This window comes from Vitis riparia, chromosome 8 (assembly GCF_004353265.1).
Source record: "Vitis riparia cultivar Riparia Gloire de Montpellier isolate 1030 chromosome 8, EGFV_Vit.rip_1.0, whole genome shotgun sequence".
NCBI classification, from domain to species: Eukaryota; Viridiplantae; Streptophyta; class Magnoliopsida; order Vitales; family Vitaceae; genus Vitis; species Vitis riparia.
Window position 1 is genome coordinate 9120424 of NC_048438.1, and position 24740 is coordinate 9145163.

Sequence of the window (24740 nt, forward strand, 5' to 3'; positions counted from 1 at the left end):
AAATATTAGAATTCTTAAAGACTTGTATTTAAAAAGTTGTAATTTTAAAAATCAATGAAAAAATATTAGATATTGAAAAATTTTAAGTAGAAAATCTTGTAAAAAGTTTAAGAATTCTTATATAAATGATCGGTAAATACATGATATGTTTGAAAACATATTTTAAATATAGTTTTTAAAAAGTACAAAAGTTCTTTTTTTATTTATTTATAATTTTTTATTTTTAATAAAAAAAATCTAAACGACACTTAATATGTGATTTAAACAAAATATGATGAGCAACAAAACACAACATATAAGAAATGATTACATTTTCATGTCTCTTCAAGATAAGATAATGAAACATCATCCTTGATCCAAATAATTATACAAGAAATAAATGATTAGTAAAGATAATATCATCATAATAATTACAAGCTTTGTTTGGAAATCTTCTTTTAATTCTAAAAATAATATTTAAAAGTCAATATTTGATGGAGTTGGATGGGTGCCTAAGTTAGGCTAACCTAATCCTATCTAACCAAATAAAAGATCAAAGAAGTAATTTTTAGGAGTTAGAACTAAAACGGACCAAAAACTATAGAAAAAGAGATTTCTCTCACTTTTACTTTTCTTTTGAAAAAGAAAAATCAAGAAAACTTGAAAATGAAAGTTTTTTGGAAGACAAAAAAATAGAAAATTTTTTGCACTGTGAAACAGAGTGATTTTCGATTTTAATATGTTTCCATTCACAATTTTAAGACGAAGAATTAAACGATGAAACAACTAATTTTTTTATCTTTAGGAAATATAAAACCTTATATCACATACAAAAAAAAAGGAAATATTCATTTAATTAGAATGGTAAAATTATTAAAATTAATCTTATTTAAAAAATATATATATTTAATACATAAAATCAATAATGAAACATGCTTTTATTAAAATCAAAAGCTTCAATTAATTTTTCTTTGAAAAAAACTTATTTAACACATTAAATAAATAACTAATTTATATTATTTATATCGGAAAAACCTTAAAAATTATTTTTACAAAGGTTTAGCGTTATACACAAATAAATGAACGGCGTGTGGTTTTGATACCGACTCACTGAGGAGGTGATTCCAATTTCCACATAGATGAGGGAGGGAGGGCATGGGAAGCTCCAATCCCAAAGAGGCACATGAAAGCTGAGATGAGAAGTGCGTGCGTAACTCTCCAAAACAAGTCATTTTCCTAAGAGAGAGAAAGAGAGATGCACTGCCGACGGCGTCCCTTTGCTGACTCTGCGCCTCACACCATGATGGTGGGGACGCTTCCTCATTCTTATCCCTTCCTTTTCCCCTCCACGTCCGGCGTTCCTTAACACCCACACCCAAAACTCTTCCAACTTCCATCTACCGTCCTCTTCTCCCCTCTCCAAATCCGCTGCTCTGTCTCATGGACAACCAGGCCGCTCATCCAAATCCTCGGTCCCACCACCACCCCTTCGGCGGCGGCGGAGGAGGAGGAGGAGGGGCCGTGAGGACTGCTGGAGCGAAGGCGCCACAGAGACTCTAGTGGAGGCGTGGGGAGATCGTTATCTGGAGCTCAACCGCGGTAACCTCCGTCAGAAGGACTGGAAGGAAGTCGCTGACGCTGTTAACAGTCGCCAGAACGGAGTAAAGCCCCGGAAGACCTACATCCAGTGCAAGAACCGGATCGACACCTTGAAGAAGAAGTACAAGCTCGAGAAATCGAAGCCGGCGCCGTCTTCCTGGCCATTCTACTCCCGCCTCGACTACCTGATCGGCGCCGTGGCGGCGGCAGCTCCGGGAGGAAAGAAATTCGCGGCGGCAGTGCAGCGGAAGTCCCCGCCGTGACTTTCACCGTGAAGGCTGGGAAGGACAAGATCAGCCCTAGCCCCAACCATAACCCTAATGCCGTTGTGTATTCCGGCGGATCGTCATCGAAGTCGAGGCTGCAATCGGCGGGGTCGACGGAGAGCTCTCGCGGCGGAGGCCTTGACGACGGCGATGACGAAGACGTGGTGTTCGATGGCCGGGTCAGGAAGCATCGGATGGATTCGATGGATTTATCGGATGGAGCGGCGTGTAGGGAATTGGCGAGGGCGATTTTGAAGTTTGGGGAGATTTATGAGAGGATTGAGTGTGCGAAGCAGCAGCAGATGATGGACTTGGAGAAGCAGAAGATGGAGTTCACTAAGGATCTGGAAGTTCAGAGGATGCATATGTTCATGGATGCTCAGCTCGAGCTTGAGAAGATGAAGCACCCCAAGTTTGCATCTGGCTCTGGTGAGCTCCATCATTTCCTCTTCTTGTATTCGCTGACTGATCCAATTGATTAATCATTTGAGGCAGTTCCAATATTTTTAGATGAATAATTGTTGCTATGGAACGACTCAAAATTTTGCGCTACAACTGAAGCTTTGAACTTTATTCTTACAATTGAGGCCTTAAATCTGAATTCATCTGGTGCTAAACCTTATGATTTTGATTCAATCTTACATTCTTTTGGCCTGAATCTTATATTCTACCAAATTCTGTGCTTCCGATTGAAACCAAGTCAAAATACTCCTGCAAATTTTGAATTCTGCCCCCTTTGAGTTTTAATATTTCAGTTTCTTGCTTGGAATGATGTTAAGATGGAATCATGACCTTCATGGAAACTAAAATGAATTCTAAAGTTGACTCAAAAAAATTGTTATGAAGTTTCTAAAGTGAGAAACCATCCCACTTTGCAATTTGTGTGATTAATGTACATATATACTTGATATAGCTTCTTATTATAACGAGATATGATGAGTTGCTGGGTGAAATAAAAAGAAAAATGAAAGGCAAATGGATTTAGAAAATTATAAATATGAACTACCAATGATGTATAAAGATGAGTTAGTTATGGAAATGACTAATTTTCAATCCGATAAAATCAAATTTATGCTATTATACGTGCCTTGGGTAAATGTCCTATAGTGTATCTATATTATTGTCTTTTGTCAGATCAGTCATTTTATATCATTGCTTGTCGGGAAATGACAAAAGGAGTTATGGCTATGTAGGCAGAATTAGTTCTTGATAATTTTGTTTAGGTTGAACTTGCTAGGATTACTAGTTTAGTTGTTTACAATGTGAAATTTATAAGTAATGTTGCAGTCTGGGATTTTTTTTCATGTTGTTGGCAAAAAAAATTTAATGATTGAGAAAGAGGCATTTGTACATGTGGAAGCTTCTGGGCTGCAGCATCATGTTGTGGTGGTGATTCTGATTGTTGCTTGTTGTGGTCTTGGAATTAAATGTGTTCTTGGGTATAATTTTCCACTATCAAACTATTTTTTGTAGGATTTGCAGATAAGACATCTTACTTTAATAAATGTAGAGGGCTTTTTTTTTTTCTTCTTCTTCTATCATTCTGATTCTTGGACATGGCATGGAATTCCATCTGTACTTCGAATCATTTGGAACAAGGGCAACAAATCTATTATCGCATTTTCCAACTTCAACTCGTGTTTCTTTGTGTTCGAACACAAGTAAGGTGCATTCTTATGTCATTGTTGCTCCAGGGGAGAAGTTGTACTGCAGAATGCCATCTAATTGGGGGTAGGCAAGATGTTGGCAGGTGCAGTTAAGTGAGGGCTTGCCTTATGCAATGGCATTACTCTCGAATCATGATTTGAACTCAAGGCACCATTAAGCTTTTTTTATTTGTCTATTATGTTTCCACTTTAGGAGATTGAGTTTACCTATTCAAAAAAAAGGGGAGATTGGGTTTGGATTTATTGCTTGGGTGTCTCTTATGGTGGAGTGCTTAGGACATACAAGAATATTTATATGTCACAGTATATAATATATCAAGAAATTGGTAGCATATTCACGGTTTCTGACTCTGGTTATAACCTGTCAAGATCATTACAATAAGCCTTGGGTTTGTTCTGGCAGTGACACTACCATGCCCTCTGTTTGCCTGGTTCAGTTGCCAATAAGTAGCAATAAGTTGCAACCATTCTGCTATATAATTAGATGATCTACCACGTGGATCTCATTATAAGATAGAACTAATAGTGCTACCTTATGCAACATTGTTGGTTTATCATCTAAAGAAACCTTTTTACTTTCTGAGTGGCAGTTGTTAATTCTATTCTCCAAGCTTCTCTTGCATATGGTCCTCAGTGTGCTGTTGACTGTCTGTATTGATTAACTATGATTTGACTATCAATATTGAAGTCAACAATGTGAGGTGTGGGACAGGGGGGACCAATGGGGTGAGCCTTGAAAGTGTGCTGGGAAGGCCCCAAGGACCCCCTTATAAGCCCCTGCCCCCACTATGTCAACTCTATTGTGTCAGTTCAGGTAGTTCCTTTGTTCTATGACACCTAATATTAACCATCCTTCACAAGCATTCATTTTTCAAGTTCAGTTGGTAGTTGTGCTAATACTCAAATTATAACAAATAAGCATTGTATTGAAAAGTCTAGGTTTGCAAGTCGAGAGAGAATCTCAAGTCGAATGAGGTTTTTTGTTTCTTGTAGTTTAAATTATCATTACTCGCACAAGCCAATGAGACTAGTGCTATCTTATGCTAATGTTAGTGTGGGTTTTCCAACACATTCCAACAAACATCTAACTTTGGGAGTCCTTTACAGGGAAGAAGTTATAGCTGGGAATGGCATGAAGAACCACATCTCCCTATCCTGGAAGAGAAGGTGATTTGATGATTTGCTTTGCAGATTCCCCCTCTTGAAAATGGGGTACAAACTAATGACTGGTGGTGCACGGAATGGATGATAAAATTATCGAATGTTCACAATGTGAAGCACTTACAATGCCATGCCTGTGTTTATAACATGTAATTGGTAACTGTGCATATACCCAAATGTGTTGCCCAGGTCTATATTGGCCTCATTGTAGCTGTTGGGTTTGAATTATGGGTGCACCAAATATTTCATATTTGCCAGTATATTTGCCTTGTGTCTTACCCAATGGAGCAGCTGGCAATTTAGGGGAAATCCAAGTCTCTCACTAAGATGATTTGGTCAGCCTAATATAAGTTCCTCCTACTTCCGTAGTTTATGTTGGATAGCTAGTTTTGCTATTCTTAAAAGTGTCTCTCCGTTGTTAATCATATTTGGGTTTCCAGATGTTTGGTTCATCTGTAAACCGAGCATCGTTCGGCTTCTCCAGCCATGCTCATCAACTCCAAATGGAGCGGACCATTATTTTTGAATTTGTTTTAAGTATTTTGTGAATGAATAGTTATATATAGGTAAGTATTAAATATAAATTTTATATCATAAATATAATCTTCTTGGAAATTCAGTAACCATTTTAGATATAGTTTGCTGGCGGGTCGGGTCTATTTTGAAAGGGTTTGGGTCTTTGTAAACTGTTTTAAAAAACAAATGTTCTGTTTTTAAGAACAAAACGTTGGAGACCGTGTTAGGTAATCAAAAGCAAAAGACGATTTGCAGTTCTTGAAAATAAAAATATGATACATATTTTAGTTGTTTTTTTGGTTATAATATATATATATATATATAATTAATTAATTAAAAATGTATCAAATTCAAGTTTTTAAACAAATTTTTATTTTACAAAATATTATAAAACGGTTTTAAAAAATATTTTTTAGAAATGTTTTTGAAAATGCTTCCCAGACATTGGCTTCATTTTCATTTCCTGCCTTCATTATCTCAAATAAAAATATATAACACCACTCTTATTCCCCAATTTCTCATTAACAAATAACACACAATTATTATCCATATTTTAAACCATTGCTATGTAAATAGAAAACAAAGAAGGCAAGATTGAAACATAGAAACATAGAACGGAGTTTCAACTTTCATCAATCTCATTAATTAGAAGAATATGGGTTGGAATTCATTTTGTCAGCCGAGTTTTAGAAGTTGGAGGTTAGATACATTCGGAGGTTGCTGGACTGGTGTTCAGATGCTGGTCGGAAGCTAATAAAGATCTTCCCCGTTGAAAGCAATGACCGTAGTTTTGATTCTTCCAAGGCACGGTTTAAATTCATTGACCTGGGAGCTCCCCAGAAGCCTCAGTCTTGGAATATTGAAAATTATGAGAAAAAAAAAATTACGAGATGGACTAAAAAATTAAATAATAAAACATACATCAATCACATAATATTATTTACATAATCTGGTTTATAATTTTAATTTTATAGTCAAGTTTCTTAGAATCGATCATTTTACCTGAATTCATAAACAACATTACTATCATTTATTTTCTATCATTGAACAAAAAAATATGTTAATGACATGTCATTTTCCTACAAGAATATTTTTGAGATCAATACGATGAAAACTTAATTTTGTGGGAAGTTTGAAATAAAAGACCTTAGAGTTGCCAAATAATTAACCTGAGTATTGAGATTTATACACACTGAGAAGTAAGGAAATTGTACTTAATACATAAAAAGTACATTGAAAAAGTGTTGGAATGCTCTGGAATGTAATGGCAAAAACCAATGAGTCTCCACTAACAACTCATTTCAAACTTTCAACTGCTTTCTCACCACATATTGAGGAAGAGGGGGAACACGTCACATGTTCCTTATGTTAGTGTAGTTGAAGCATTATGTATGCTATGGTTTGCACTAGGTTAGACTTTTTACATGCAATTAGTGTGGTGAGTTGATATATGGATCACCTTGAAAAGATCCATTTTCAAACAATAAAATGAATACTTCTGTACTTAAGCATAATATCACATGTTGGCTTAGTATATAACAAAAGTAGTGATGTCTCTAAGACAAGTGTTGGTGGTGTTGATTTTGACAATATTGAAGATATGGATATAAAAAAGTCTCTAAGAGGGCATGCATTCACTTTATGTGGTATTGTTATTAGTTGGAAAGCAACATTACAATCTACAATTTTTTTTCAACAATTAAAGTAGAATACATGGTAGTCATAGAAGTAATGAAAGAAGCTATTTATCTTAAAGGGTTTGGTTGGGAATTTAGGCTTACAATAAGAGTTGACTATTGTGCATTAATTTCATCACCAAACTACCACACATTTGACTAAAACTGAGATGACCAAACATATTGATGTCATAATGCATTTTATTCGGGAAACGATTGTATAGGGTGATATTGCTATGAAAAAAAATACCTATAGTGGATAATCTAATAGATATGATGACTAAACCTATTCCTATAGTTAAGTTCAGGTGTTGCTTCGACTTAATTGGTATGGATAGTATCTAAAGGCCCCTTAAGGGTGTGAGAGTGAAGTAATATGAAACATTTTTTTAGTTTGTTTGTATCTTAGGAATTTGAGCCAGAGTAGAGATTGTTGTAAAGTATCTTAGATTTTATTTTGAGTTAATTGGAAACTCATTAATAATTTCCTAATAGAAGAAATTCATGTAGGGGTGCTTCCTATTATCATAAAAAAATAAAATAAAATCCTATTGAGTAATCCTCTTGTATGAGTAAGTATCTTTGATAATTCTACAATTAATTTTCTATATGGAATCTTCCTATGCAATTAGGCAAATATATAGGAAGAGATTTTGACTTAGAGAGAGAGAGAGTCTTTTTTTGGGTGTGATTGGGACTTTGGGATTTGAGAACTTTAGGTTGTGACATCTTTTAACAATAATGGAAGTTCTTCTCTGTCTTCATCCAAGGATGTAGGCTTTAGGTTGAACCACATAAATTGTTGTATGCTTTGTGTGTTTTCTATTTCCATTTTCTTATTTTCTTCTCCCTATTTTTATTCTATGTCAAAGTTCTTCATAACATATCTTATATAAAAGTTACTATTATTTTTTTTATGTTAAAAATAGAAAATGTTGGGATTGAGCCCTAAGAAACATAACTCTATATAATAGATTGAGATTCATTTATAAATTTATTTATTTATGTTTCTTGGTTTCTCCTTTATTATCTCATGTGTTTGAGCATATACTATTAGGATAGAACCTTAAAAGCATAACATGATGTAATAAACTCTTGGATTTCATTTGTTTAATAAAGTTCCAGTTCACTTTTATTTATTCTATTTTCATGCATTATATCTTGTAAACACTCTAGTCTGCATATTTTGCATTGTACGTGACTTAAGTGCATTAAGAGTTGCATAGAAGATCCTAGTCATGGGTTCCCTATAAATAAATGACTTGTTCACAGTCGGTTCATGGGTCTATGCATCCCATTAAAGGTCGTAGTGCACTATCTTTTAATTGGAGGGATGATTGGTCTTGACTATCGGGATAAGTTTCTCATGGGGAGTGCATTAGTATGTATGGTTACACATTGGATAAGATTTATGGTGAGTCATGACTCAAGGCTATCAAGTAGTCATGACCTCACTAAGTTGCTTTATTATATTATCTTTTAATCTTGAGAGAATATTGAGCTTGTACTGAAGTTAACAGTGGCTTTGATCTACGCGTGAGATCGTAAGTTGATTATATATTCCCTATAGATTGGGTCACTATTGATGAAAGCCAATAGCAATAGGTATTCTCAATAGAGACACCATGATATCTCTTAAGATTGAAATAGTGTGTCATTTTGGGTGTCCTAAGGAAGTGTGTTCATGAAAACTATGGTCATAGTAGTTTCTTAAGTAGAATTTGACATAGGTTCTTTGATAGCTAAAACATGTTAGTTGAACACATAATAGGAGGATCTTTAACTCAATGATAGAAAATGTACTCTTGAAAGACAAATAGCTTCCACCTTGTTAGACTACTAACATCAGTTCATGAGAACAACGGTCTTGATAGTAGGTCACGAACCCAAGCACATGGTATCTCATTGTTATTTATATAGAATATTGGAGTTCAATTAAATCTATGTAGTAAGATGTTTGAATCAACTTTAGAATTGGATTCTAAGGGAGCTAGTTGTCACAAGCTTATTCAAATGAGCCTCCCCATGGCCTTATATAGAGCCAGGAAGCTTCTGGAGACTCCTAGAGTGGGAAGAGTGTGGAAGGTTCTAGAGAAGCCTGGAGGAATCCACACAATTCTACACCATGATGGAAGGCACGAGAGGAGTCCGGGGTTTTCTAGAGAAATCTAGAAGACTCTTGTATATACTTGTATATAGGCTTGTACCTAGAATGGTGTAGGACATTCTAGAATAGTCTTGAGTTGTAAGGAACCCTCCAAGGTTCCAGAGAGTTCCATTGGTGCCTATAAATAGGTGAGGGCCTCATTTGGCCAAGGCACCAAGCAAGTGAGCATCCAAGCACTTGTAAAGGCTTCTTTGAGTAATAAAGAGCTTCCATTCTTTCAAGGGTTGCCTACCAAGCTTCTTGAGTTTTCGAGTCGCAAGTGTCTTAGCCGAGCAAGCTAAGCATTGGGGAGCAAGGCTGACTTAGCAAGATCAACTGTCTTGGCTTGTCTAAGTGCCGCACAAGCTTAGTGAACGACTAAGTCCGTGACATAGTGCTCCTATAGGTCCTAGTGGTTCCCGCTTTAAGCTCATATATTTTGTTGGCATGGGTTATGAAGGTTGGATTGACTCTAAGTTCACTTTTGTGCATAAGAGCGTTTTAGTAATTATGCAAGATTGCATAGGGGTAAGTGAGCAAAGCCTTTGAATTGGGCTAATTGATTAATTAATAAGCCTTGTTGGGTTAAGTAATTAATTATGACCCATTTTGGGCTAGATTAAGTGACCCAAGCCCTTAGTGGGCTCAAGTCACTTAAGCCCAATAGGGAACCCTATAAATACCCCCATAGGGTTTAGGGTTTCCATAGTTTTTTTTTCTAAAGAGCCAACTTCCACCTCAAAAGAGAGAGAGAGAACCATAGCCTCCACTTTCTTTTCCATTCCCATTGGAAGTGTGTTGAGATCAAGGTTCGAGTCATTGGATGGAAGACTCCAGGTTTATGAGACTTCTTATAACTTCATTCTTCCTCCTTCATCACATGGACTCGATTCGGTAACATCCAAAACTAAGGTATGTCTTTCATTTACACTTTATGAATCTTTTAAGAGTTTAAAAAATGCAATTTTTCCATTGTGCATAAGATTTAGAAAAGCCTAAGATAGTTTTGCATGTTCCTAACCTGATCCGAGCTTGAGAAACAAGAGATATAAGATTTTCCTTTCATACATGCCCACATCACTTGCATTGTACATGACTTGGGTGTATTAGGAGTTGTATAAAAAATCCAAATCATAGGTTCCTTACAGAATGATGAGTATTATTAAGATGGTTTTCCCATAGTGAGTGTACTAGTGTATGTGTTGCATATTGGACAGGACCTACAATGAATCATGATGCAAGACTATCAGTTGTCATGATTCACCAAACTACTATATTGCATAGACTCTCAACCTTGAGAGAGTATTGAGCATGTGCCAAAATCAATAGGAGGCTTTGACATATGGGCGAGACCCTAATGTAGTCATATATCCCTATGGATTGGGTTACTATTGATGAAGGTTGGTGTGAACAGATATTCTCAATAAAGACACCATGATATCTCATGGTATTGAGACAATGTGTCCCCTTGGGTGATCCGAAAGATATGTGATCTAGAAAACTATTGTCATAACAATTTTTTTAGTGAAATTTTGACATATGCTCATTGGAGCTAGAATATGTCAATTGATCACATAATAAAGGAGATCTATAACTCAAGGATTTGAAATGTAATCTTGATAGGTGATAACATTACCTTATTAGATTATGGACATTAGTTCATAGGGGTTTGGATGTAGTAGATAGTAAGACATGTACCCAAGCTATGCTCATTGTAATTTCATAGGATATTGGAGTGTAGTTGATTCTCTTTAGTGGAATGTTGAATCAACTTCATAATTGGATTTTGAGGGAGCCATTATTTTCCTATAGGTCCCAATGGTCCCTACTCAGGCTCTTATTACATGGAGACACGTTTTATTTGAAGGATTTGGTTTTGGTTCATAAGTGTGCATAAGGATGTTTTGGTAAAAGCGTAAGGTTCCACTAGATCTTATGAATTGACTTTCTAGTATGTGCTAATTAAGTAATTGGAGTCCATTAGGGTTGATTAATTAATTTGGATCCCATTAGGCTAGATTAAGTGACACAAGCTCAATTTAGGCTCAAGTTACTTAAACCCATATGAAGCCTTATAAATACTCCTATTAGGGGTTAGTGTTTCAATTTTTCCTATCATCTTCTAAATAAAGAGCCTCCACAGAGAGAAAACCATAGCCATCATTGAAGAAGGAAAAGACCACTCTTTTCCCATACCTAGCTTCATGTGAGGAGAGATTGAGTAGAAGACTAGTGGATGGACAAGATCTATGATGTTTTGTACGGTTTTGAATTCTTTATCAATAGATTCTGCAGTTTGGAATTGATTTGAGAACTTCCATATTCACATATGAATTACTATCTTCTTTAGATTTATATATCTAAATGGTTTTTAAAGTCATATTTTCACCTAGATTGTTTTCTAGAAAAGCTTAAGATAGATTCATGTACCCTACTAGGTCCAAGGCTAAGGAGTGGAGCAATTCGTGATTCCTAGTAGAAAATAGAAAGTGCATCCAAATTATGAAAAATGTGTGGAATGTGTGAATGTGTAACGAGAATAAAAAATTCCTTTTATTATTCATTCATTACTATATTTGTTTAAGTAATAGTAGGAATTAAATAATAATAATAATAAAAAGATACTTCAAAAGCTGATTTTAAAGAACTAAAACTTGAAGAAGGGTGAAGAGAGAACAAGAGTTTTTATTTGGTTGCAGAAAAAAAATTGTTTATGAAGCCAAGATATCTCTTTTCTTTTCTTTTTTTTTTAATCACTGTGATTTTGGATTAAATTGTGATCATTGATTAAGCGAGAAAAAGTAAATGGTCTGTTGAAGTTTGACCCTTTACCAAGCAAGGCTGTCCAAATGGGCTAATCGGAAAATGGTAGAAGGTCCTGGAACTTTCGAGGATTACATTTCCTTCCGCAACCACAAGAACTTAAGAAGACCTAGAAGAGCCATGAATGTACTAGAATCTTCTTCCCCATTCTTTATATACTCTACTCATTTGCGTAAGTTGCGTCAGCAAGCAATCCTTCCGATCTAATATTTGATTCCTCCAAGATTCTCAATACAAATTAATACTTGCAAAAACATGTCGCTCTTCATTCCAAGCAGCATGTTCGATCCATTCTCTCTGGATATTTGGGATCCCTTCAAAGGCTTCCCTTTCTCCACAACTCTTGCCGACCCTGAAAGATCCGCCTTTTCTAGCACCAGTTGTGACTGGAAGGAAACTCCAGATGCTCACATCTTCAAGGCTGATCATCCTGGATTAAAGAAGGAAGAGGTGAAGGTTGAGGTTGAAGAGGGCCCGGTGCTTCAAATCAGTGGAGAAAGGAGCAAAGAGCAAGAAGACAAGAATGGAAAATGGCATCAGATTGAAAGGAGCAGAGGAAAGTTCCTTCGCAGAATTCAGACTTCCTGAAAATGCAAAGATGGATGAGGTTAAAGCCAGCATGGAGAATGGTGTGCTTACTGTAACGGTTCCGAAAGAGGAGGTGAAGAAGCCTAAGGTCAAGGCCATTGAGATCTCCGGCTAGACAAGATGCTGGGCGTTTCAATTAGTTCCTTTGGGAATATCTAACATGAGTGTGGAAGTATTGTACTGTGCGTCTTGTTAATATTGTAAATTTTATTACAATGTTATAAAACAAGACTTCTTTTAATTATTCCCAATAAATGTGGGTTTAAATTCTCACATTGATTAAAAAGGGTAAGCACCAGATTCTTTATAATTTTCTTTGTCAAATGTGTGAAGCTTCCAAGTTGGAGACCAAAGATATTTCATAAAGTATTTTGTGGGAAAATATTTTCACCAAACACAAAGTAAATTTCATATGATTGATTTTAATCTCACCCAGTTTTGTAGATGAAGACATAATCATTTTAAAAATAATATTGAACAAGATAAAATGAAAAATAACATTAATATTGAAACATGAATTCAATTCAATCAGCTGCAGGCTTACTTTCACTTCAAATAATTAGAATCTATATTAATTATTAAAGTAATACTTTCTTAGAAAGCATGTGGCTATTAGCTCAGCTGGTTAGAGCGTCGTGCTAATAACGCGAAGGTCGCAGGTTCGAGACCTGCATGGGCCAATTTTTATTCCCCACCACAAATTTAAAGTTTTTCTTTTCTTTTCTTTTGATTTATAGAAAGATAACACCCTAAGAAAATTAAAACTGGTTGCACTTCTATGCATGGTTCAATTTTTATTTTTATTTTTCACAACCACAAATTCAAAAGATTTTGAAAACAAAAAAAAAAAGTAAAATCGATTTATTAGGAATACAAAAACTAGAAATTAGAAATGATGCAAGTTAGGTGTTGTATCCTAGGCTGATTGATTCAAGTTTGTAGTGGGTTAGATTAAGTTGCAAGCCTATCTAATGGCCAATTTAATACTTGTTTTTACCTATTTATTTATTTATATAATTTCTTTATATATTAATATATTTATATTTTTTTACCAATTTATATTTTTATAGTCTTTTTTCTTAATTTTAAGTTTTAAATGTTTAAATTTTAAAATGTAGAAATTTATATAAAGAAAAATTTCAACCTATTATTATTTACTTTGCAGGTAAATGTTTTTCATTCCTCAATTTTATTTATTTTTTATTAGAGGCTGATTTTATTTCAATTCTTAATTTTTTAGATTCCTTTCTTCTAAGCTCATGAATATTTCATCTTTTTCTTCCATTATTTATTTATTTATTTATTGTTCATGTACATGTCTTTTCTTCTCTTTTTTTCACCTATTTTTACACTTTGGTGTAACATAGGTGCTATAGTATACTGAATTGGATCAAGTTTGTTGGGGGGTTGGGTACTTAGGTTGTTAGGTTTTTTTTTTATAAAAGTACATTTTTTAAACAAATAAAATTTTTAAGATAGGGTAGATTGGAAAGCATTTCCAAATCTACAACAATTTGGACCAAATTTGATGCTTATGTGGAGAATAAATTGTTGAGTTTGTTAAACATTCCTAAAAAACTTGTTTTTTCTTCTTTCCCTTCCTCATTTCCTCCAAAAAAAAAAAAAAAAACCCTAGTCATCCCCTTCTTCCCCTCTTACCCATTTCCTTCATTTGATTTCACTGCATCATACTCCCCTTCTTCCCCATAAAAGATGAGAGTTCGGACAACCATTTACCCACAACTTTAGAAGCATCCATCCCTTTGACACTTTAGTATATATTAGATTTTGTGGAATTATGGAAAGTGTCTCTTCAAGAGATACCTTTAGTATAATCCAATATTTTTGAATTGTAGAAGGTGTTTCTTGAAGAGACACTTTATTTTAAATTCTATTCTTTTAAGCTTATATCATGAATTTGAAAATTGTGAAATGCATTTTTTTCAAGAGACACCTTCGACGTAGTATGTATTGGATTTTGTGGAATTGTGGAAGGTGTCTATTCAAGAGACATCTTTAGTATAAATCCAATTTTTGGAATTATAGAAGGTGTCTCTTCAAGAAACACCTGTAGTTTAAATTCAATTATTTTAAGTGTGTATTATGGATTTGAAAATTGTGGAAAGCGTTTTTCAAAAACACCTTTAGTATATATTAGATTTTATGGAATTGTGGAAATGTTTTTCAAGAGACACCTTTAGTATATATTAAATTTTGTGGAATCGTGGAAAATGTATTTTCAAGAGACATCTTTAATAAAAATCCAATTTTTGGAATTGTAAAATGCGTCTCTTGAAGAGTCATCTTTAGTTTAAATTTAATTATTTTAAGCGTGTATCATGAATTTGAAAATTGTGAAATGTGTCTCTTGAATGGATTTATGGATTATGGAAAGTGTTCTTCAAAAGACTCCTTTAATATAAATCCATTTTTGGAATTGTAGAAGTTGTATCTTGAAGAGACACCTTTAGTTTAAATTAAATTATTTTAAGTGTGTATATGGATTTGAGAATTGTGGAAGTTGTCTCTCCTCTTGAAAAACGCTTTAGTTTATATTGGATTTTTGGAATTGTAGAATTGTGGAAAGTTCTCTTCAAGAGACACCTTTAGTATAAATCCATTTTTTTTTAAATTGTAGGTGTCTTTCAAAAAGACACCTTTAGTTTAAATTCAATTCTTTTAATCGTATATCATAGATTTGAAAATTGTGGAAGGTGTCTCTTCAAGAGACACCTTCGACGTAGTAAAAGTGTCATAAATCTATAAATATTTTTCCAACTACTATATTTTAAAAATTATTTTTTAAAGTAGTTGTAGAAGTTAAAAAAACCCTAGTCGCTAGTCAATCTAGTTGTCTCACATGGTGTACCCCCAAGTAGTGGGGTTGAGTTGCCAATCAATTTGACTTCTGTTAAACATGAGGCTTATTTGCTTAACACCTAACCCAACATGATATTCAAGCAAAGTTGTCCAACCCAAATCTACTTTATTGACTTTGGTTGAGATTGACATAGTTTTGGGCTAGTAAATATATGTTTGGATTGACTAGAACGGATGGATTGTGCTAATGATAAATCAATTTAGGTTGAATGAAATTGAAAAACAAGAATTGAATTATATATCTATCTGATAATAAATTGACTATTAATTAAATAGAATTTGATGGATTTTTTTGCATTACATATATTTTAAACCTTTGTTTCAAATTTCCCTCTTTGATTTTTTTTTAAGCACATGGTCATTTTTTCCTATTTATTTTTGGATTATTTGATTAAAAGGATGATCATTTTTTTTAGCATGTGGTCATTAACCCTATTTATTTTTTGGGTTATTTGATTAAAAGAGAAAATCATCCCCAATTTTCCCTCCATTTTTTTTTTTTTTCACCCTAAAAAAGTACTCATTTTGGATAAAAATGCCCTCACTTTTTTTTGTTGATTGAAAGGGATAAAATCACCATAAAATTCCCCACCACTTTTTTCACCCTAAAAAATACCCATTTTGGACAAATATGTCTTTTATTTTTTTCTTGCAAAATAACTTTTTCTTTTAAAACACATGTAAATAAAAATATGTTGAAGGATTTATGTCAAAATGGGTTGCTTTTCAAGGTAAAAAATAGGAGATGTTAGATTTACAAATTTGAGATATTTCATCTCTTTTAATCAATTAGTTCTTTTTTCTCTTTTACATACCTTCTTCAACACTTTAATTTTTATGTTTAAGGATGACATTTTTCTCCTTTTAATTTTTATTTGAACTTATTTTGGATTAGTTTTTTTTCTAAGAAGATGGATTTTGCTTTTTCATAAATTTTAAAAATTGTTTTAGAATATATTTTTTAGATTTTCTTATTTAAAGAACATGACTTTTTTTTTTTTTTTTTTTTTTTTTTTGTTGAGGCATAGGTTTTTTTTTTTCTGTTAATTTTTATTTCTATTTTTTGAAGGATATTTATTTATTTATTTTGAATCTAAGGTTTTGAAGGGCCATTTTTATCATTTCCTCTATCCTTTTATGTATTTAAATGCACATGTCTTGTTTTTCAATTTTGATTTTACCATTTTGAAAGACTATTTCTATTTAAATTTTTAATATTCTTTGTAATGTCATTGTTTCTTCATTTTAGTACATTTTTTTGAAGGGCCATTTTGTTTTATTTTTAAACTTTTTTTAAGGTTGTTTGTTTTCTAGAAAGTTTTAGATAAAAAAAAAAAAAAAAAAAAAAAAAAAAAAAAAAAAAAAAAAAAAAACAGATATATTTTGAGACAATTATAGTTAGGGGGAGATAAGACTGATATGACTCTAAAGGGTATAAAGTTTGAATAACTTGTGTGAAAAGGTAGAGGAAGTTGTAAATTGCTCTAAAGGATATAAGCTCATTTTGTTAGTTGAAAATGTCCATGACACCTTTGAAAGGGTTTGTTAAAAGGAACAATTAAGTACTCATAATAATTAATATATTAAGATTTCAAATAAAAATTTTAAAATAATAAATAAAATATTTCACAATCTTCATTTTATTTATTAAGTACTCAATAATTAATATATTGATTACTATTCATTTTATCACATTTAACACATAATTGAATTTAGTAGGACAATGAAGTATACTGAGAATGGAATGATATAGAGAACTCTTAAGTAGTTTTTTTGTTTTTCTTTTCATTATATTAAGCCATTCTAGAACTCTTTCTATGGGCTTCCCATTACCAAGAATTCTCTAATTTCTTGAAGTACTAAAAGGATGTAATCATCACATCATTTATTTTTAATTTCTGAAGGCAATAGGATATATGTAGGCAAATTAATCTTACTTTCTATTTGATGTCTTTCCTCTTCATTAGCATTCTTAGCAATGATGGTAGAATTCTGAGCAGTCTTCTAAGATATATTTAACTGTTGACTATAGTTCAATCGTGCAATCCTCCATACATTAAAAACTTCCACCATCTACTTCAATAATCCCTCTTAGAATAATTTTCAAATGCAAAAGTTAAGTATCTTTCCCTACCTGAATTTGTAGATTAGACAAGAATATATACAAACAGCATAAAAATTTCATTACAAATGTGAAATACTTATCTACTCAAGCATGGGCAAGTTCATATATAGATCTTTCAATATCAGTTAATTCAAGAAATGTATCAACTCAAATCAAATTGTTCTTATATTCAAATAAAAAAGAAAAAAAAAACATTTTTGAGACAGATGACTACCTATGACAGTGCACAACTTAAGTTTCTAAGAATGTAACCTAGATTGAAAATCTGTGTTTATGCTTTATAAACAACATTTTGTTATGCAGATCAACTTTGAAACATTAATCAATCTTTGAATGGTTAAAACTGTTTTAGCTAGATCCACAAGTAGTTAATTTTCAATTAAAACTATATTTAATTAGATGTAAAATTTATATGACAGCTTGATGCATTTTCTTTTTCAGACAAACACAACTCCTGATTTCAGATAAAAAATATATACATAACATATGTCATCGAATATGATAGACAAGTAATACTAGCTAATGTAATTAGGAAAAAAACATTTTGCCATATAAATATGACTGTATGAATAAATATTTTTAAATTAATACTAAACTTGCAGTTCAACAAGCCTAAACTAAAACCAAGACCATGAACCCAAGGGGGCTTAGGTCATTTTAAATAGCAAGAACACAATTAAAAGACAAAAGAAGCAAACATCAGACAACTGTAGGATAGTGAAACTGAAACAAGCAAGTGCTTGAACCAACTACTTTGGTGCTTCTATTTTCCTTGTGTATTTAGACAAATGTACAGCAAGCTATCACGCTCTTTCTTCACTTCTATGTATTTTGTTGTAAGAAGCTTGAGAGCATCAACGTTTCTCTTCAAAGCATCTACTATCATCTTTATCTGCATTCTTAAGTTCATTGTTAGAAACTTGTAGAAATTCTTTGGGGTATGTTTTCAATTTTAACCTAAAAAATGAAGTTGCAACCATAGACCAAGTATTGAGAATGAAGTAATATAGAGAACTGAGAACACCTTACTGTGAGCAGTCTAAGATGTTTATGTACTCCACCTTTTGTTGGAGCAAAGCTCTTTGAGCCATAGTTTACTCCTCGATTGTGGGCTCACTGAAATCCATTTATGTGTTAAGGCATGAATTACCTAACAAACAAAATTTCATGAAAACATATTGCGTATATATCAAAAGGCCATCACCTTCTATTCTCATCACAGTCCATCTTAAGTTCGATATTCTCAGTATCAGCTTGATGCAGATTCATGGATCACTAGTCGATCTGTGGTGCCCCAGGGTCATAGGGACCATATCGAGGGACCCATACATTGTAGGTCAAGGCAAGAAGTTGAGATGTTTCTCTTATGGTAGATTTCTGGACTAGGGTTCATGGGAAACGTTCCACAGCCTGAAGCTGGCATGTTGCCCATTTTCACCATTTTTTTTAGCACTGTACTTAACCTGTAGACCAGATTAATCAATCTCTCAACATCAACAAAATTAAAATAGCAGAGATATATCAAACCAAATTAATAAATAAATGAAACCTAAAATATAAAGAAGGAAACAATTTTAGGGTTTGCTCACCTACCGAGAAACTGAAGGGAAAAGACATAGGTAAAGTGAATGAAGGCTTGCCCGGGCCTTTATAGAATAAATATGGCAAGGGCTCCATTCTTCATCACAACAACTGAGTAGATCATTGCCTCCAACAATTAATTAATTACCCCTAAATAAAATAATATACCTTATCATATTTATGTCTAAATATATATTATACGATGAATGCTTAGATTTGGAATGCAATTTGGGTAAACAAATTTGAAATTATTACCTTCTTAATTGGATTTGTCTTGATGGTAATCAATACAAAGGTAATTTAAAGGTTTTATTTTTAAAATTATGTCATTTGGATGAAAGGAATCCAAGACACTCAAAGGAGTCAAAATTATTACCTAAATAAAGTCAAATCAAATTAGGGTTTTTTCTTTTTCTTTTCTTATTGAACTTGAATGGAAACAAACATCCTTGCTCCCAAAGTAAATTTTTAAAGAAGGTACATATGACTTATTTAGTCAATTTTATTTTATTTTATTTTTTTTTAAAGGTGTGTACCATTATCGGTCATTTGTAATGTTTTAAAATGTATTTTAAGACCTAAATTTAATCGTACCTCCATTCACATGGAGTTGGTTCCATGGTCACACAACAACAACAACAAAAAACTTTTTTAACTACTAAAGTCCAACTTTGAAAGGTGTTTGATGGTGTGCTATGAATTCTTAAAAAGTGAAAGATGTTTAAGATCTAAAATCCACTTTTTAGTAAAATTGACTATCATACTTTTGCAAAAGAGTTTATATGAAGAACTTTCATGCCTGATTTTTTTCTTTCTTTTTATATATTAAATTGAAATTTATAGTCTCAAGAAAATTTGTTTAAAATATTTTTTTTATATCGATTCTTCTTTCAGTAAGCATCCAAAAATTTAAGGCAAGCAAGGAAATAACAAAAGGAAGAACCAACCATAAATATTGGAAATGGGGGCCAAAATTATTCATTATTAACTTGCCGAGATGGCATTAAATATAACTAAAGGGAATTAGGCCATAAGACTAATACATAGGATGAAAACAAATTGATAGACTGAAAAAGTTTGTGCGAACTTTCTTATGGATGAACAGTTTCCTTTGCCTAATGCCAGAGGAGTTTCTTTCTCGTCTTTTTAGAGGTGCCTACTACTTGCCCACTGCCCACTTCTCATAAGGTGTGGTTCATAGTGTTTAACAATTGCTTAGGATTTGGTAAGCATCCTTTTGTTCCCAAGCCATGCATATATCACGATGTGTACGACTGTGGTCAATCACCTGGCTATCCTTTGAGTACCAAGTTGACATTTACCAATTAATTCTTCTCATTGAGACCTTAACCAAGTTAGCATCTATGTTTGTCCACATTACATCTGTTGGGGTTGGTTGTTGAACTCCTTAACGGGTTGATGTCACCATATATACTTGAGTAGTCAAGTTAAATTTGCCACTTGTGCATCAAGAGGAGTTGTTTTAATACTAGAGCCAATCTTAATTGGTAGTTTAATTAATCTCCATTCTAGATTTTCCTTTCTCTTTGGTCTGGTCCAACTAGTCACCAACCTTGTTTTTGTTGAATGCACTTGTTAATGTATATTAAGGGTATATTATGTTATGGGCTTTAGGCCCAGTTAGGTTACTTGTACCGCACACATATGCCTCCTATATAAAGGCACTGATGTATATTCTTTTACTCAGGAAATACAATACAATCTTTCAGTATTTCTAACATGGTATCAGAGCCACTGCTCTGACCCTTTCTTAGCAGTCTGTCTTCAGTGTGACTTCCTTTCTTTTAACGCTTCTGCCATCACAACTGCCGCCGCAGCCTTTTGCCGTTGAACCTCTGACGTCATCCAGGCGTCGTCCTTGGGTTCCGGACCTGCAGCCACCGTCCTTAATGAGTTTCACACCGCACAAGATCACTGTTTTTCGCATCACCGCTGTGAATATTGCTCTGATTTCAATTTTGACGGTACCACTGAGATCGTCCAGCGCCGATCTACACATTCGTGGAAACCTCATCGCCATCGGAGCCCGCACGTGCCACGTCAGCCCTAGCTACGTCACCACTGCTGACGTGTCAGTGCCACGCTAGCCCTAGCTGACATCATCTCCACGTCATCCGTTGACTTTTACCAACGTTGATTGTTGACTTTTCCAGGGTTGACTAGGTTCTTCTTACCCAGTTTTTCGCGTAGATTTCACTTTTGCAGTCTGTTTTTGCATATTGTGTCTCTAAATGGATAAAAAGGATATTTTTCTTTCTCGCCCCATCAATACTGTATTGGAGGGAAATAAAAATTACTTATCTTGGTCTCAAGCTATGCGCAGTTTTCTTAAGGGTCGCATGCTCTGGCATTATTGTACTGGTGTAATGACTATTCCTGTCAAGGGAGCAAGTGAAGGAGACACTGTTTTTCTTAATCGCATGATTGAATGGGATAGTCATAACCACATGATCCTCACATGGATTTTGAACACTTCCATTCCCTCTATTTCCAATCTGATGGGCAGCTTTGATGATGCAAAATCTGCATGGGATATGTTGGCCAAAAGGTACTCCACTACTCATGGATCCCTGAAATATCAGTTAGTGGTTGAATTACATCAACTCAGGCAAGAACCAGGGCAATCCATCAATGACTATTATGATCAGCTTCGCTTTATTTGGGACCAAATTGACCTTTCTGATCCAACTTGGACGTGCTCAAAAGATGCTCAACAATATGCTTCCATTAGAGATGAATTTCGCCTCTATGAATTCTTGATGTCACTTCACAAGGACTTTGAGCCCATTCGTGGTCAGCTACTCAATCGCAGTCCTACTCCCTCTCTTGATACTGCTGTAAATGAGTTGGTTAGAGAAGAAGCTCGTCTTGCAACCCTTCAAGCCCAGAATAAGCTCAATGTTTTGGCTATTACTCCATCTACTCCACTCATAGAGCAACCCCAGCAATCAGGTGATTCTTATGGCTCTAGCAATCGTCGCAAGCAGACCAACAAAAAGTTCTGCAACTATTGCAAGCGTCCTGGCCACACCATTGAGACTTGTTACCGTCGTAACAAATCTACTGCTGCTGTTGCTAATATTGAGCCTACTCCGCCAATGGCTTCCACCTCAGTTGAGTCCAAGTCTTCTGGATCTACTATCAACCTCTCCTCCACTGAACTACAGGAGATCATAGCTCAGGCTGTTCGTATGGCTGGTAATGCATCTCTTTCCACTGCCTTATCTGTTCTACCTGGTAAGACTCAAACTTGGCTTTTTGATTCTGCTTGCTGCAATCACATGACACCTCACTCATCCCTATTCTCCAAACTTGACTCTGCACCACATCCTCTAAATATTCATATAGCTGATGGTTCCACCATGCATGGGAATAGTCTAGGTTTTGTTTCAACCTCTAATCTTTCTGTTCCTGGAGTCTTCCATGTTTCTGACCTATCCTATAATTTGTGCTCCGTGGGACAATTAGCTGAACTAGGTTATCGCCTTATTTTTTACTATTCTGGGTGTATTGTGCAGGATCCGAGGACGGGGCAGGAGCTTGGGACCGGTCCTAGAGTTGGGCGTATGTTTCCCGTGAGCAATCTTCATCTTCCACCTGTTGCTCCTGTTTCTATTGCTACTGCAGCTGCTGCAGTTTCTTCCTTACCTTCTCTTGCACTTTGGCATTCTCGTCTTGGTCATGCATCATCTTCTCGGGTACAACAGTTAGTGTCTAGGGGCCTGTTGGGTTCTGTGTCTAAAGACATTTTTTATTGTACTTCTTGTCAGTTAGGAAAATAGCCAGCTTTGCCTTTTAATAACAGTGAATCCATTTCTAATAATATTTTTGAGTTAATTCATTCTGATGTTTGGGGACCTTCTCCTGTTGCTAGTATTGGTGGATCTCGATACTTTGTTGTTTTTATTGATGATTATTCTCGTTATAGTTGGATTTTCCCTATGAAATCTCGTTCCGAAATTTTATCAATATATAGCAATTTTGCAAAAATGGTTGAAACACAATTCTCCAAACGTATCAAAACCTTTCGATCTGATAATGCTCTTGAATATACTCAACATGCGTTTCAAGCTCTGTTACATTCCTATGGCACTGTACATCATCTAACTTGTCCAGGTACCTCTCAGCAAAATGGTCGAGCCGAAGAAAACTTCGTCATATTCTTGACACTGTTCGTGCTATGCTTCTTTCTGCCAAAATTCCTGCCTCATTTTGGGGTGAAGCGGCTCTTCATGCTGTTCATGCAATTAACCGTATTCCAAGTGCTTTCATCCATAATCAGACTCCGTATGAGCGTCTCTTTGGGTCACCCCTGTCTATCATCACCTTCGCTCATTTGGATCTGCTTGTTTTGTTCTTCTTCAGTCTCATGAGCACAACAAACTTGAGCCTCACTCTAGACTCTGTTGTTTCCTTGGTTATGGTGAAACTCAAAAGGGGTATAGGTGTTATGATCCTGTCTCTCATCGTCTTCGTGTTTCTCGTAATGTTGTCTTTTGGGAACATCGATTGTTTGTTGAACTCTCTCACTTTCGTTCTTCCTTGACTAACTCCTCTGTTTTAGAAATCTTTCCAGCTAAATCTCTTATTCCTTCTACAAATACTTTTGATCCTCCTTTGGACTTCTCTCCAGATATTTTTGATGCTTCTCCTAGACAGGTTGCAGATGAACAGATTGATGACGAGCTACCCCACTTTGAGACTGGGTCCCCTGCTCCTACTCTGCCTAAAGATCCTCCACAAGACATTCCACCTCGCCACTCAACCTGGGTAAGATCCATTCCTCCACACCTACTTGACTATCATTGTTACACTGCCCTTGCTACACTTCACGAGCCTCAAACCTATCGTGAGGCCTCTACTGACCCTTTATGGCAGATTGCTATGAAAGAGGAACTTGATGCATTAACCAAAAACCATACTTGGGACCTGGTTCCTCTCCCTCCTGGACAGTCTGTGGTTGGTTGTAAGTGGATCTATAAGATCAAGACTCGCTCTGATGGATCCGTTGAGCGCTACAAGGCTCGTCTTGTTGCCAAAGGCTTTACACAGGAATATGGGATTGATTATGAAGAGACTTTTGCTCCAGTTGCTCGCATCTCATTTGTTCGTGCTCTCTTAGCTGTTGCTGCTGCTCGTCATTGGGACCTTTTCAGATGGATGTTAAAAATGTCTTCCTTAATGGGGATCTGAGTGAAGCAGTCTATATGCAACCTCCTCCCGGTCTCTCTGTTGAATCAAACAAGGTTTGTCATCTTCGACGTGCACTTTATGGTCTTAAACAAGCCCCACGAGCTTGGTTTGCCAAGTTCAGCTCCACTATTTTTCGCTTGGGTTACACTGTCAGTCCGTATGATTCTGCCTTATTTCTTCGTCGTACTGATAAAGGCACTATTTTGCTTCTTCTATATGTGGATGATATGATCATAACTGGTAATGACCTTAGTGGCATTCAAGAACTCAAGGATTTTCTCAGTCAGCAGTTTGAGATGAAAGATCTTGGACATCTCAACTATTTCCTGGGTCTTGAAATTACTCATTCCACAGATGGTCTTTATATTACTCAAGCCAAGTATGCTTCTGATCTGCTGTCTCAAGCTGGACTCACTGACAGTAAGAATGTTGACACTCCAGTCGAACTTAATGCGCATCTGACACCCTCCGGGGAGAAACCATTGTCTAATCCTTCTCTTTACAGTCGATTGGTTGGCA

The 24740-nt window shown here is 34.8% G+C and overlaps 2 protein-coding genes, 1 non-coding gene and 1 pseudogene across 3 annotated transcripts; all 4 read left to right on the forward strand.

Moving 5' to 3' along the window:
• Positions 1-1283: 1283 nt before the first annotated feature.
• Positions 1284-5045, forward strand: LOC117920602 (trihelix transcription factor ASIL2-like; the record flags this gene model as incomplete). Its single annotated transcript, XM_034838209.1, has 3 exons — positions 1284-1828; positions 1939-2273; positions 4619-5045. Coding segments are annotated over 3 exons (894 nt in total), but the record flags the coding sequence as incomplete, so codon positions are not given.
• Positions 5046-11974: 6929 nt separating this feature from the next.
• On the forward strand, positions 11975-12606 carry LOC117920994 (annotated as a pseudogene).
• A 422-nt stretch (positions 12607-13028) lies between these two features.
• Positions 13029-13101, forward strand: TRNAI-AAU. The gene has a single exon. It is a non-coding gene; the product is annotated as a tRNA-Ile (tRNA).
• An 8293-nt stretch (positions 13102-21394) lies between these two features.
• Positions 21395-22741, forward strand: LOC117920603. The gene is made up of 2 exons (XM_034838210.1): positions 21395-22265; positions 22547-22741. Exons 1-2 carry the CDS (start codon positions 21395-21397, stop codon positions 22582-22584), a joined length of 909 nt encoding a protein of 302 aa, XP_034694101.1. The 3' UTR covers positions 22585-22741.
• Positions 22742-24740: the final 1999 nt, after the last annotated feature.

What these genes read in the sequence shown, in the direction of transcription:
- LOC117920603 (XM_034838210.1), top strand. Translation starts at nt 21,395, where the DNA reads ATGACTATTCCTGTCAAGGGAGCAAGTGAAGGAGACACTGTTTTTCTT. An exon ending in TGCCTTATCTGTTCTACCTG is followed by an intron (nt 22,266 to 22,546) that starts GTAAGACTCAAA and finishes TGTATTGTGCAG; the next exon opens with GATCCGAGGACGGGGCAGGA.